The following is a 15865-nucleotide window of genomic DNA, read 5'->3' on the forward strand; positions in this document are numbered from 1 at the left end:
GAATCCATCTTCAGCATTTTTGAAGTAATTTATAAAATAGATGAGAATAGCATTTTTTTGGCTATACAAACTCTTTTCTCTCACAGATTTCAGCTGTAAACAAATTAACACATATCAGTGGTCTGTGACATGTCCTGTGGGGAAGGCCAAAGTGATACTCTTTTAGTATATTCTGTGTTGAATTGTGAGGACATTTTGCATGTAATTTTATATGCTATTAGGATTATAAACAAATATTCTGCACAGAATGACTCTGTTTTAAGGAACATTGCTCTAGCATTTCCTCATTAAGCATATCAATCCTTATCTCTGTTGATAAGTAACGCTCACTTAACAGCTGCTTGAGGCTAAATGTGTGTTTCACACTGGTGATTGCACTGCTCTTTAACTATGGATACAGAATTCATCATTTTAGAGGCCTGGTGAGGAAATGACCCTGAGCTTTTTATGAGAGTTTAAGCAGCACTTAATCATAATGTTGACTATAATGTTAATTGTCTCTTCTCACCCGGCCTGTTGGTGGAGCTGGAAGCTGTGTGCACAGCACATCACATCATGCTGGAAATGAGAGCAGGGCACCTGGTCCTGGAAGCAGCTTCTGGTGATCACTGAGCTCCCATCATTGCAGTACTTGAGGAGTTCAGTGGCACCAATGAATAGACCTGAGGTACCCAGCTCAAGATATGATGTGGGCCATCATTCTTGGCACTACCAGCCCAGAGCTGCCCCTCTGCAGTGCCCCTTCTGCCTCTGCACCCCTGGGCTGGCAGATGGACGAGAGCTGTCAGGGCTGGGCAGGGCTGGAGCTTGTGCCAGCAGCAGGTACCCGTGGGCTGCTGCCTCTGCTTCTCCTCACTCACAGGATGCTCAACTTGAGGGCTCTGCCTTTTGCTGCTAACACTGCAAATGTCAACAAAATGATTTTGGCAGGTCTGTAGTGAGTGTATCTGTATACACATAAAATATATTAATATATATACATTTTTAATCTGAACAGTAGACCCCAAGAAAACAATGTATGCAGCAGTGGCATTATAATCTCTCTCCTGGTCCTTAGGTGGGAATATGCTGTGTTACATGTTTTGTATGCCAGGTGCAGCTTGCAGTGTTTTCTGCAAGGCAGACCTGCTGGGTTCACAAGGCCTACACTGGACATGAAAGAGTGAAGGTAGTGGCATGAAGTAGAGCCATCCAGTTATGTATTTCTAACTATACATTTGAATTTTTTTTTATTATTATCTTAGTAATATTCCTCATTTGCAGAAACAAGTAATGAGAGGCATCTGAATGCTTATCTATGTTATTAAATAAGTTATTACATAAAATTCTTAGTCAAGACAATTATTGACATGTTACTGAAGAATTTTAGATAACTGATCTGCTTATGCTTCATTTTGTGTTTTTTCTTAGACAATAGTTCTAAGCAGAAATTGCCCAGCCTCTCCTAGCTCACAGCCTGTGGGAAGAGCAGAGAGGAGGCACATATGTAAAAAGTTTAGCCAGCATAAACCAAGTGGCTTTAGTGTTATGGCATCATTAGCCCAGAAGGGCAGGTCTGGAGTCTGCACAATCATCCAGGTGAAGTCAAGTTATCACATGTACTGATTCCATGCTGCCAGTATCAGTCATGTCAATGGCAATTACTGATTTTTCCTTTTCAGGAAGGCACTGTGAGTTATACAAAGATCCTTGTGTTAACATCAACTGCCAGAACGGTGGCACTTGTGACAGCGAAGGTCTAAATGCTACGTGCATTTGTGCACCTGGATACGCAGGCAAGTGATCTGTGTGTTACACAGAATATCTAGTTGTCATTGTTCACCATGTCTAGAGGAAGACAAATACCAAGTAAGACTGTGTCACCTCAAGAAATGAATTAATGTGGGCTTTGCTGTACTGTGAGCAGTCTAGTGACAATCAAAAACTTTTGATATTACTTACATCTGCTTTGAACTTTGCAGCAAAAAAGGCATGTTACTAAAGTGACTTCACAGAGCTAACAGCTGTTTAACATGGCTTATGATCTTGCTACTTGAGACTAGATTGCATTTTAAAAATAGTATTTTGAAGATTTCCAGGTAATATACTGTCCAATATACTAATTGGACACTGTTGAAACTGAAAAATGTTTTAACAGTGACCTTAGTTACTGTGTGCTCAAGAAACAGCTTATTCCATTATCTTAATATGCAATTGCTAAAAGCCCTAATGTACTTGTTATGAATCAATTTACACTTTCAGAGTACTGGTAAGAAACTCATTTAATCTTTTGGCCTTGTTCTTAGACTGATGTGATGGGCATAATCCAAATATCTGATGTCAAGATAATTTACAATCTGATGTTCTGTTAGTCATGTAAGGTAATATCCAATGTGAGAGAAATAGGTAAATCCATTCATAGCTGGTTTATAGATCAAATTGTGCCTTTTGATCTCTTCTAGTTAAAGGACATTCTTTGGAAAAGAATTAGCATATCAGAATATCCATGATCATCTGTTATACCACATTTTCTTGGGATGCAAATTATATTTAGAGAAGTGAGACAGAGTCTGTGGGAGGTTAGTCAAGTCCCTTAGTCCTCAGGCTTTATTTTCACCTGATTGAATAAGGATTATACTTACTTCTTGGAATCCTTTTGATGTTCTGAGAATAAAGATGTATTGCACTATAAGGAGTTTTGCAGAAGAGAGAAGTTAAATGACTGAGGATGTACTTGCTACATCAGGCACCTGTCAGACATAATTTTGTTTTTGGTTTTTTTTGCCTATGTAAGGTGAAGACTGTGAAATTGATGTAAATGACTGTGACAGCAACCCATGTCACCATGCTGGAACTTGCATAGATCAGCCTGGTGGTTACACCTGCCATTGTCCTCATGGATGGGTCGGTGCAAACTGTGAAATACGTAAGTTTTGGAGTTCTCTAAATGCTTCTAAAAATTGTAAGCCATATTAAAGGAACTTTACCTCTAAATACCTGTCTGCACAAATACTCTGAATCATATGTAAATGAACAAAATCACGGTAAATTAATTCTATTTTTGGCCGTAGCATTTCAAATGTGGTTGTGAAAGTTAAAAACTTTTTTCTGGGCATCCTACTTTGAGATGTGTCAGACTAGAATTGTCAGGGATGTTGTCTCAGAGCTGGGCACTCAGTTTGCATTCTAATTGTGCTCATGCTTCACAGCCCCCCTGCACACTTTGGGTCAAGTGTGTTCCATAGCAGTATAAGCACATTCCTAACAGGCTTGTATTGACTTCTGAGCACCTGCAGCTCTAGTGATGTTTCAGCAAAACAACTTGGAACTTGCTTACCTAAGGAAACTGGTTCTGTGCAATTGTTCTGTAATTTGTGTGTGCAGTCATTTAACAACTTTTTCAGGAATAACTGTTCCAGCCATAGGCTAATTTCCACCAAATTTGTTTGAAAGAAGAAGGGGTCCAAGACCAAATATTTCCAAAGCATTCAGTAAAACGTAGAGGTTCCACTGGAAGGAACACCTTCAGTGTGGTCTTCTTTCTCATTTTAGAGAGAAACTTCACTGTAAGGGCATCCTTATGGCACAGTGGAGAGTCCAGGAGAGGCAGAAAGTATGAAGTAGCCATGTGAAGATCTTTGTACTCACTGTCTTTCCCTGAGCTGTGAATTAACAAGCTGATGGGAACTTAATTCTAATCATATCTAGATAAGCCATATCCAGCTCTTTTATAAACAGGTGCAGCACTTCTGAACTCACTGGAGACAATGGCAATGGAGACTGGAGACAATGGTGCAGTGGATTTCTTTGAGCTCTGAAGTTTGAATCTATTAATAAATGTGCTTCTGTTAATCCTTCCAATTCTCTTTGCTGTTTTTATTGTGTTTCAGCAGTTTGCACATAATGGTAATAATGTGATGGAAATTAAATTTAAACACTGCATACTGACTTTGTATTAGACCATCCCTCTGAATGCTAGAAAAAGACACAAAGCCAGGCTTAACAGGACACTGGTGTTTGGGTGGCATTTGACTAAATTTGACTAACCCTAGGCAGGAAAAGCAGCCCTGGCCTAGGGCTGGTTCCAAGGAAAAAGCCATGGAGGCAGCCACGTTGTGGCAGGTTTGCTCTCCCCTTGGGATGCCTTTGGCAGCTGCAGTGTGCCTGGAGCTCTGGGCTTTGTGCTTCCTGAGACTAAATAGATCACATTTTATCCTTTGTGACTTTCTGTTACTGACCATGAAGGAGGCTATTGCTACGTAATCTTTTTTTGTGAAACCACCCTATTTATAGTTTTTTCACCAGCTGGTTTAGCTGCTTGAAGTGACTTCCTTAACAGGATTTCAGGGTTATCTTCTCGTCAGACTGTTCTTTTTAATTTCCAAGTGCTGTGTATACAACAAACTAGATAAGATGTACGTTGCCTGGATGAATTGTGATATTTTTAATATCATCTTATGATCCTTACCAGTATTAGCAATTCCAATTAAATAGGATTAAATTGGTCTTAATTATAAAGAGGATATTCTTTCTTTCAAAATGAAATGCATTTGCCTAAAAAGTTAATGGAGCATTCACTGTAAATATGCTTACAAATGTCTCATATGAATTCTCTGATGCCTTCTGGTTATTTGGTAATATCATTACCTTTGCAACATTTGTAATTATTAATGTAGTTACTGAGGTATGCCAAACCATGTGGTTACTTGAAAACTAGCATTATGAAGAATTTCTGGTACAGACCATGGTGTGCATTGAAATCTTATTCTTAATTAATTTTATGACCTTTAATATTACAACTGAAAATACTGTGATTTTGAGCTGTCATATGCTATTTCTAATCTCTGGAGTATAAAATGTTAATCTTTATATTTTGATATGGTGAGGAAAAAGGGGAGAAATTTTTCTCATCTTTGTCATCCAGAGATGGAAGACATGGAATCTAAATCAGAAATGTCTTGCCATATATCTGCACACATTAGATCTGGATTCAGCCTAGTCTGACAGCCTGACAGAAATCACTGTGTGTGACAAATGTGCTGCAGAACAGAAATAGAAGCCCATCCCAAACTGCACAGAGCACAGCTGTATTCCCTCCCTCATATCTTGACTGGGCAAACTGCAGTAACAGTGCCTTAGAAACATTAAATCACTGAATGATTCACGCTGATCAAAACTTTACTGACCTCTGAAGAAGATAAGAGAAACAAACAGCCAGTCCTTAAACTCAGCTCCCATTTGTGGACAAAGTCTGAGCACCCCTGAGCTGGGAGGTGCTCCAGGACAACTTTCACTGTTGTGACAAAGAGCAGCCATTTCTCCAAACTCTGCCCAGCTGAATCCCACATGTTACAGTTTTGAGCTTTCTCATCACCTGTCTCTAAAACAGACTTCTTTCTTTTCCTGTCCTTTTACATTCCCTGTATTTCTACTGTAGATCAAGATTTTATCTACTGCTGCTGAACTGGAGATTTCAACTCAGGTGCTTTAACTATCTGCCATCATCAGCATCCTTGAGAGGTGGCTTCTGAGAATATCTTAACCTCCCAAAGCATGTGCTTGGAAGCCCTGTTCCCAGCCTGTTTGTGACTGAGGAAAGGGAGATTCTAAATCAGTGTAAAGCAGAAGTACATTTGAAAAAGGAACAGGCACCTACTAGAAATAACTTTTGCAGAGTGCTACATTTCTGTAGTCAGGATGATTCAAGTCTGTTCCTGTTTTGAAATGAGACCATAGGCTGCCAAAAATGAACCCTGGAGGGAAGTACAGGTTAATTAGAAATATTCTGACCCATGCTAGAGAGAAACAGATCTGAGGACATAAGCAATTGATAGAAAATCTGTTTGGCATAGATACAGTTTGGGGATCAAGAATATTTATATAGAAGATCTGGAATACATAAATACAAGAAGCCTTTTCCAGATTGCCTTTAAGGTCTGCTTTGAGAATCTCAGGGAAATAATGCTTGGGAAAAGATTCCAATGGGCTCCTTTTTGTAGGACCTTATGAGGTGTCCTTTTTGTCCTTGAAATGCTGAAGTCTCTGCAGTTCGGTGGAGATAGGCATAAGAAAGTCTGTGTTTCAAATTACAAACCAAGTGTGTTTAGTACATCTTAAATAACACATTTTAGTGGAAGGCTTCACTATTGGAACAAACTGCACAAGAAAACTGGTTGTTTCCTAAAAGCTTTTGCATAAAACCAGCCTGTCTTTAGAGAGCCTGTAATATAAAATTAACATAATGCAAGAATAACTTGATTTTCTGTTACTTGGGTTACACAGGAGATCAAACTAGGTAGGCATTCCTATATGACTGTAAAAATCAACAGAAAAAAGTGGGTGAAGGTTCAACATAGTGCTATTCAAATTTGTAGCATGTCAGGCCTGGTGGTGTATCGGTAACAGAGCCTGAGAAAGTTCAAATTACCTATCTCCATAGTTTCAAAAGTCTTGGCTATTGAAAATTAGTATCTTAAAGTAGTACTGTTCAACAGGACGGATATAAATTATTAATTCATGATAATCTTTTATTTCTTATTTGCAGATCTGCAGTGGAAGTCTGGGCATATGGCAGAGAGCCTGACAAACATGCCTCGTCACTCCCTGTACATCATCATCGGGGCGCTGTGCGTGGCCTTTGTCCTGATGCTGATCATCCTGATTGTGGGCATCTGCCGCATCAGCCGCATCGAGTACCAGGGCTCCTCCAGGCCAGCCTACGAGGAGTTCTACAACTGCAGGAGCATTGACAGCGAGTTCAGCAGCGCCATCGCCTCCATCCGACACGCCAGGTTTGTGCTGGGCAGGCTGATGGCCTAGGAAGCTGTTCTCACGTGGCATTGCAGTCCATGCACAGTGCACCCAAGTGCTCTTGGCAGAGCCAGTGGGCTGCTCTGCTGGGAAAGCACAGCACTGCTCACTGTTCTCATCTGAGGTGTGACAATGCAGCAAAACTCCTTGAAAACAGACAGAGTTATTCTGACTGTATTTGGTGTAACTGGTGAAGATGCAGAGTCCTTAGCCTGTCAGATCTGTTAGGGATGTAAAATTCTTTAACTGCTATGCAAAAGTAATATGATCAGACAGGAAAGGCACATTGATTTTTGTGACTAATTTACCAGATTATTCAGTGAGAATCTCTTCACATCACTCATTTTTGTGCTCCTATTTGCCTTTCTTACTTGCTTTCCTAAGGAAAGTAATTTTTTTACTTTGAAATTTAATGGAGCACTTGCACAGCAGGGCATTGAGTGTCAGAATAATCCAAAAGTAGAAGTGGAAAGGATTTGAGAGCTCAAGTGTAAGCCATGGCACTAATATGGCATTAAATATACCTAGCTCCCTGCCAACAATTGTGTTTAAAAACTTCCAAAGGAGTTGAGTAGATTTAGAAAGGGCTTTCCTAAAATTAAACCTGGATTTTCTTTGCTATTAACCTGGCTGCTTCTTTCTTACTGCTCTTCAGGCTGTCATGAAGGATAATTTATTGCTGTTCTTATCACTTGTATATCAGGTGCTGAGCCCTGATAAAAACAAACAAAGCGAAGCCACTTTTTTTCTTTCTTAGGTTTAACTAGCCCATTCTTTCTGTATCCCCTCCCAGATCATGTCAGCTTTCTTACTGCCTTCCTGGGACACACTCCAGATTATATTTATCTTCTTTTTCTTTTTTGAAGGGGGCGGGGGTCCCTAAAGCAGGAAGTAATTCTCTGTGTGAAGATTTAGGTGCACCAAATAAACTGAGTAATCACCTCCTGCATCTTAAATATGGCATTCCTGTTCACACATCTGAAAAAAACTTGCTTGGTTTTTGGTTTTCTTTTCTTTTTTTTTTCCTTTCTAGTGGCAAATGACATACTTTTGTGACCTGTGAGACCTTTTCCTCATCCCAAGATCCTCAGTGTCACTTTGCCTCCTAGCCAGTATGGTTTCTTCTGTGTTTGACATCTCTCTTAATAGGGTGGAATTTTCATTTTTGGTGTTTCTTTTTTCCCATTTCTTCAATTTGTCAAGATCACTTAAAATTCCAGAGTATTCATGTGTGTTACCATTAAAATGCTCTTAAAACAACTGAGGGAGACATGTTCCTGTGCACTAACATGGAGAAATATGTGCATATTGGTTGGTGATTGCTGGTAATTCATTTTCTGAATGCTCCAGTTCTGTTTCAGTGAAGATGAAATAGGTTAAATTGTACCACTGCTGAAGTCATCAAAATTATCTGAAATGGGTGAGGCGTTCCCCCAGGCTCAGTTAATCACATCACAGCTTTGAGTAGTAGCTCTTCAAAGTGTTCCAACTTCAAAAACTTTTTAGACTGGGATGGATTAATGATGATTTTTCAAATCCATAATATGTAGTTAGAAATTACATTATTGTCCATTGAGGGTTTCCCTATTTGAAAAAGGTATTTCTACTTAAAGCAAATGAAATGTTTTAATTCCAAATAATTTTCAGTGCCTCCAAGAATGTGATGCCTTATAAAAATCCAAGATAGAGCTGCCAGGTAAGGTAATTCATGGAGGTTTATTGTGGAGATTGTTGTGTATATTTTGGGTTCAGAAAGATATAAACCACTGTTTGGTCATTTCAATCCAGGAAAAGGAGCAAAACTTTTATAGTTATTTTTGCATAAATTCTAAATCTACATATATAAAGGTCTGAATTTTCAGGATTGCTGAATCTAAGATATCTACTTTCAAATAACAGAAGGTTCAGCATTTTCTGAAAATAATGCCCTTTCACAGTTAGACACCAAAACTTGCTAGTAATTCTGGAAAATAGAGGCCAAGGGAAAAGTTAGTAGATTATTTTCTTTAAAGGGAAGGTTTCTGATAAAGTCAGCAGGTGTGTGGGGATGTGGATGCCTGTTGCATAGTCAGTAAATTATTTTAAAATTACTTGTTCGTGTTTCTCAGCATTTTTTTCCTAGATATTTTTTAATATTTTGATCTTTACTAATCAAGGTATTTGCTGTAAGACAAAACCAATGTGCTCAAGGATCATTACTAATAAATGTCTACTTCTAGGGAATGTTTCTAAGATTAGCAGATCAGAACTAGGTAGTTTTCTGAGCAGAAAAAGCACAGTTGTATTTAGCATCCATTATGCAGACAGGAAAGACAAAAAAATCTTTTTGCAGACAAAAAATCCTTTTATGTTAAAATTTATACATTCTAAAGCTGGAAGAGAGCAGTGTAATGAAATAGTTGGTTAATAGGCCGCTGGCTATGGCAGCCAGAAGATGGCATTGAAATGGAACCAAGATCTGTTATTGAAACAAAATTGTTCACTTTAGAAAAGCATTCACACTGAGTTCATGAATTATCTGGTGACAGACTATGCTGCAGTTAGTTCTGTGTGTGCCCAGATATCAGTAGCCTTCATGCACCACTTAGTGTAGTTTATTTAATTTTTATTTTCACATGCTGATCTGTCCTGTCTCTGTGTCAGCTGAAGTGTCTGGTTCATCAGACTCTGATTAAGTTCTCTTGTCCCAGCAGGGTCAGCTTCTCTCCACTGCATATTCTCCCATTCCTGTGGAGTTGCCTGTGTCACACTATGGTGTGCTAAGCTCTCTGAATTGGATGAGCATCAGCATGCACTCATTTCTTACTGGCATAGATCTGTCAGCTGCTTTTTTGTAGACGTGTGATCACGTGCACATTTTCTCTGGTCTCCACATCACCTACCAATTGCTTAATATACATCCTCTGCCAGGGTTAATTTTCTGGGATTATATCTCAATTTCTCTAAGCAAGGCACCACTTGCACACCTGACCTTTTCTCTGAATAATGCAGAGGAAATAAATCTTCTCATTCTCCTCCTGTGGAATCCAGAAGAATCCCTTCTTCCTCGCAATATGCTTTATTTATTTTTTAACTTTGGGTCTCTTTTACTTGTTTAAATTTTTTTTTGTGGACTTCATTTGCCAGGTGCTGGTTTTGAGCAGAGTAGCAACATGTGGTTGGTTTCTTTATTCTGTTTCTGGGTAAACTCTGAACTTCTGCCTGTCCCACAGAAGTCAGAAGATACCATTTCCTCAGGATTCAGCTGTCCAATGATCTCAAAAACCTATTTGAGAGGAGTTGTTAGGTTAATAACTCTCTATAGTTAGCCATCTCTTGAAATGTTCTAAGAAAGTGGAGGAGCTGGACCATTCCAGATGTGAAACTGATTTGCAGTGTCTGTCACACACACACACGGAGCTGCCTTTGCCAAGAATTGCTACAATGAATGTGTACTGTCCTCAGAATTGTCCCAGAACCCTCAGTTTCTCTCAAGCTACACAGGTCTCTCTAGTTCCATGCTTCACTTCAAAATATATTTTCTGATTTTTATTTCATATACTTGACTTTTGACTATCTTTGTGATGTGTAATATTGTTATATACTGGTAAGCATGTCTGATGTACACATTGGAATATCACCATCATCACCCAGGAATGCACATGCCAAAGCTAAATCTTGACCCTGAAGAACTTCCCCAGTGCTTCTGCTGCACTTATAACCAACCCAAACACATAATTGTTCACAGTATGGCATTGAAGCTAATGTAAAAATTATTTTCCATTGTGTCCCTCCAGTATTTTTCCACACTCAGTGCTTCCCAGGATCGAGATTTCCCCACACAGTTTATAGTCTTTGTTAGAGGAATAATCCTGTGTTTGGTTGCCCTGGAAAGAATCTTTATTCACTTGTTTGTATATGCTTTTGTTGTAAGCAGGCAGTTAATTGATCCAGAACACTCTGTAGCAAGAACCTGCAGCTTTTCCTCATATCATTGCCTCTTGCAGATTGTATTGATAATTGCTTAGTGTGTTCCTTTGTGCCATCAATTAGATGGCATAGCCCTGCTGTGCATCCTAGCAGATACACACCCATTGAACAGAGTTCCCATTTAACACTTCTGTCTTTAACATAAACCTCTGAGGTTGGTGATAGCTGTTTGTTCGCTGCTTTGGGCAAGGGCTGACTTCTGAACCACCTGATCAAAGCAATGTGGTTGAGCAGGTCTGTGGCTCAACCAGACCATAAATAACTTGCACATGTGCTGTGCTCTTTTCTCAGCCTTCTCTAATTAGGGGCACATGTCAACCCTGACCTAAAGGAGAAAACAGATTTTGTCCTGCTTCCATGTATGCAACCATCCATGTGCTCTGTACTGTCAAAAAGGGCAGGTAGACTGACTGAAATCTCTGGAGAATGCTCACCATCATTTGTATCTCTGCAAAGCTCTATTTCCTTTAAACCCTTGAGAGTGATGGTGAAAATGGATGATTCAGAATTCACTGCTGCCTCCACTTTAGTAAGATGCCATGACTTGATTCCTTCATTCAGTTCTTGAAATTTTATCTCATTTGTAGAAAATCAGGTTTATCCATCATGATGGAGATGAACAAATGTGACCTGTCTGTATTTATTAAAATAACCTATAGAAGAAGGCAGACATTCATGCATGGGAATGAATCTAGTGTAGCCTGAAGTACTTTGAAAAATGAAATTTTCACCATATATATCATAATGCTTTCAGCCATTTCTGTTTTGTCTGCAATTCTAAATCCCTGAAAACAGGCAAGAATGAAATTGAAAATTATGAACCCGCATGAAAGTCTTAGAAGAAAATCAAGTTAATTTTGGTTTGGGTTAAATATTATCCTCAAAATCTGAATTTTCTGGATTTTATTTTCCAGTGTGTACAATGTAAGTTAATATATGCTTAATATAGTTATAAGTGCATAAAAATCCTTAGTGTGGATGACTAAATAAATAATTCAGTTTCTGTGATTTCTGTACTGTTTTCTCTGCATCAGGTCAAAAAGAAAAAAATTCTTGACCATTTTGGCCTAATTTTCCTTTCTTTTGTTATATAGAGTTTATCTAAGCTGTCTGACTTTGTTTTTGATCACAGGCCATAACTCGCTGCGTCGTTTCTTTGGACTCATTCATGTTTCTGTTTGTCACCAAAAGTTTTCTTTTATTTCCAGGTTTGGCAAGAAATCCCGACCTGCAATGTATGATGCAACCCCCATTGCTTATGAAGATTACAGCCCAGATGACAAACCTTTGGTTACACTGATTAAGACAAAAGATTTGTAATCTAGTGTATCTTTTTTGGATTATTTTTCAAAAGGATGGGCTACTAACCTAATTTAAATATTTTTAAGAAGAAAGCATAAGTAATTTAAACTGTTAGATGCTTCAGAATTTTCTGTAGAATATTTAAGAACCAATTTTCTGCAGCTTTTAGTTTGGAAAAATATTTTAAAACAGAATTTGTGAACTTCATGATTTACATTTTAATGTACCTTGAGCTCTATAAATTATAAGCTTATGATAGTGTGTGCTTTTTTCTTGGTAGACACTATTACTAAACCCAGATGAGTTTCTTGTGGTTGTTACAGAACAGAAAACAATAATTAATGAGGAGTTCTTTATGAAATGTCAGTGCCAGCTTTCTCAGTAGAGGTAGGAAAAATGTGAAGCATAATATGATATATAATATATCCATTAATTAAAAAAGTCTAAAATGTTTGTGTTGTGAAAAAGAAACTAGTAAAAATTATTATTCCTAATCTGAATGAATTAGCTTTTGCCTTATTCCATGCATGGATAGATAACCTATTCCTCCATTATTTCCTGAAAGTTGCTAAAACATTCTCTTGAGTTGATGTTTGACATTTTTGTAATAGTTATTCAGGCTAGGCCTTGTATAATAAATAAAGTGCCTCTTGAGGCAAAGTAAGGGCATGATCCTTTAAACATTGAAATCAATGAGAGAATTTCCATTGACTTCACTGGATATGGGATTGGATCCTACAATTGGACTGAATCTATATTTTTCTTTAAAGGTTAAAGTTTTTTTATATTGTGAGTAAACTAAGCATATGGTTTGAATTGTTTGTTTCCTAAAGGTTGTTGATGTACAGTATTGTTTCATGAAATATTGTGTATTTCTCATAGTGCTTCTTATTTAGGATCAGTATGGGTTTTTTGTGGCTGTATTTGATTGCTTATGGGCGTCTTAAATTCTTGCTTATTTCAGAAAATACTGAATAAAAGTTAACCAGTGAAGATTGCAGCTGTTTCTTTGCTTTTCTTCATTTCAAACTGAAGTGTTGTTTATAAATTTGAAAGGACATGAGCATATGATGCCCTATAAATAATGCTAAAAGATGACATTCCAGCTGCTAATCTGGAAGGGGAAAAATGGTTTGTATTGTGAAGGTAATGTCTCAAAAGTAAGATAAATGCAGCTCCAGGGTAAAGGCACAGTCCTGAATGGTGCATGTGCAGGTTAATAACACCATCCTGTATCTGAATTACAGAAATGCCAAATGCTCCTCCAAAATCGAGAGTTACCTTTCCTAATGTTCTGTGTCTGCTATCATGGGCTTTCAACAATGGTGGCCCAAGACAGTAATTATTAAAAAGAGGACTGAGGAGCTCAGATCCAAGTTTAAACTAGATCAGTTCTTCAGGCATGGTTTTCTATGATAGAAGTTGTAAATTTGCATCTGGTGGCTGTCAGATGATGGGTTTTTTTAATTGGTACAGTTTTCTGCTGTACCAATATATTGAAACTTTTGTTTACTGTGACTTCCAGAAGTCTTTTGAGAGCCCTTAAGAAAGAAAAATTGAGAGCAAGCTATACCCTGTACCATTTTTGGTAACTTGAGCAGAAAAGGGGCACTGTGGTAATTGATTTGTTAATCAAAGGAAAGGAAATACTCATTTTTCAGAATTTCTGGCCTTTTCAATCAGTAAAATATTGGCTTGCAAATCTATATGAAGTAGGGAAACAAGCAACTCTGTTGTTTTAGGGAACATACATATTCATGGTCCATATTTTACAAGAGAGATGTTGCAATGAGCAGCAGCCTTTCTGCATACCAATCACACCTTGGCAGCGATTCTTGACCAACCTATATTTCTCTCAATCGACTGACCTGAAGGATAAGTAATTTGTGAGGAGCTATTTTCCTGTCAGCTTGAAGCCTCTAGCTGCTGTAAATCATCCTGTGCATCCTGTGAATTGTATTCTGAAAATTACTTTGTCTCCTTCCAATTTATTTTATTGAACTCTGATGGCATGTTATGCATGCACTTGTGAGATATTTGTGAGGCACTGCACTGCCTGCCAGATGGAACTGTCCTAAGACCTGGAGGGAACAGACCCATCTTGTGTTTGTATCCCAGCTCTGAATCTGCAAGAACAAGTTGGTTACTGTCTTTGTACACCAGATTGTGTCCTGAGAACATACATGAATGTGGGCAAGGGACACTGCTTATTTCCTATCCTTTTCCCAACCATATGAGGTTTGGTCTGTACAGGGAGCAAATACAGATGCATAGCAAATGCCACTTGCTGTTAACTCCAACACGCTTCATCTTCCAAAGGCACAATGAGAAATGAATTTGTTGAGAGGTGCAGGTAGCTTGAGAAGGAGATGAGGTCTCCATGCCAGCCAGTCCTGCTGTGGCCCCAGGGCATGCTCACTGCAGGGGCTGTGCCATGGGGTGCTCTCTGGGTGAGGGGTCCGGCCTTTCTGCAGCTGAGTGCAGACCATCCTTCCCTCCTGGGGTTCTGAGAGTCCTGCTGTGTCCCCATGCCAGGCGGGACCAGCAGCAGCTGCAGTGGCCCTGCCGAGTCACACTGGGGCACTGCCAGCCCCATCCCTCACGTGGGCAGAGAGGCAGAGGATGAAAGGCCTGGAGCTGAAGTCCTGACCCAGCTGAGCCTGTAGGAACTCTGTTTTCAGCTCTCTAGCCCTGTTCTTGTTAGTATATTAAGCAATGGGCTCAGAGGGATGCTCATGGCTGGGGATGGGGTGTGGGGACAGCACATATGAGATGAAAGGTTGTAAGGAGACCTGGGGCTCCTGCATAGCCCTGTTCATTGTCAGTCAGGGCTGGGTAACACCCTGTTCCAAACCCATCAACCTCATTTTGCTGCTCTCCCTCCACTGCAGCTGTGGCCAAATGCTACACTAGTGTGAGGGGAATGAGAGCTGAAAAGAGACTTGAGCTCAATAAGTGCATCTTCAAACAGTGAAAGTCTCTGTGTAGTTAATTCCTTTGAAAACAATGGGATTTTAAACACACCGTGTGTGATGTTTCAGGAGAAAGTGGATTGGTGTCCCTGGGCATCTAAAAATATACAAGATCTGACCATAGGAGTAAACATTGCTTGTTTTAGTAAAGATTTGTGTTGTGGCACTTCTGTCGCATAACTGATGTTTTCATCTTGTCTCAGCCTCATTTCTGGAAACAGCATGGCTTTTCTCCAGCAGGGCTTTGCTGAGAAATGCCTGAGCAGTTATGACATTCCTGAAGATGTGTAGTTTCTCCTTTGATAGCAATAGACACCTGATGTGGAATAAACTCAACACCTCTGAAAATTATTCTGGGTGAATGACTGAGAGGAATTGAAGAGCCCCTCCTCACTTGTGTTGCCAGAGGGAACTTCTTTTCCCCTTCATGTTGCTAAATCCTTCCATGTCCAAAATTTCTCAGAGATTTCCTTCTCATGTTGCACACCACCACCCAGCTTCTGCAGAGCAGACAGGCACATTGCGTCAGACTGATGCAAATCCAGCCTGTCCTCCCTTTGGGTGCCTCCAGCCTGGTTTCTGTGGGAGGTATTTGCTGTGTTACCAGCTTTGGGAAACTTTTTTTTACTGCTGCCATGTTTTTGAGGTTCATGTGCTGCTCAGGGCAGCTGGGCTGGAATTGCTGTTTGTATGGTACTCTGCTCTTGTATTCCTGACCTCACAGGGGGTGCAGAAGTACAGTCCTCCCATGGATCATGGAGGGCAGCTGAAAGCCAGATTAATTCAGGGAAGAGTTTAGTCTCTCTTGCTATGCTATGAATAGTTAAAATAAT

The 15865-nt window shown here is 39.3% G+C and overlaps 1 protein-coding gene across 1 annotated transcript in view; it reads left to right on the forward strand.

The window, feature by feature from the left end:
* Positions 1–13046, forward strand: part of DNER (delta/notch like EGF repeat containing) — a 106856-nt gene extending 93810 nt beyond the window's left edge. The window contains exons 10-13 of the mRNA XM_050978183.1: positions 1662–1775; positions 2774–2905; positions 6524–6770; positions 11967–13046. Of these exons, the coding sequence (XP_050834140.1) occupies positions 1662–1775; positions 2774–2905; positions 6524–6770; positions 11967–12078 (605 nt within the window). The 3' untranslated portion in view covers positions 12079–13046. The remainder of the gene's footprint in view (positions 1–1661; positions 1776–2773; positions 2906–6523; positions 6771–11966) is intronic.
* Positions 13047–15865: the final 2819 nt, after the last annotated feature.

This window comes from Serinus canaria, chromosome 9 (assembly GCF_022539315.1).
Source record: "Serinus canaria isolate serCan28SL12 chromosome 9, serCan2020, whole genome shotgun sequence".
Classification (NCBI taxonomy): domain Eukaryota; kingdom Metazoa; phylum Chordata; class Aves; order Passeriformes; family Fringillidae; genus Serinus; species Serinus canaria.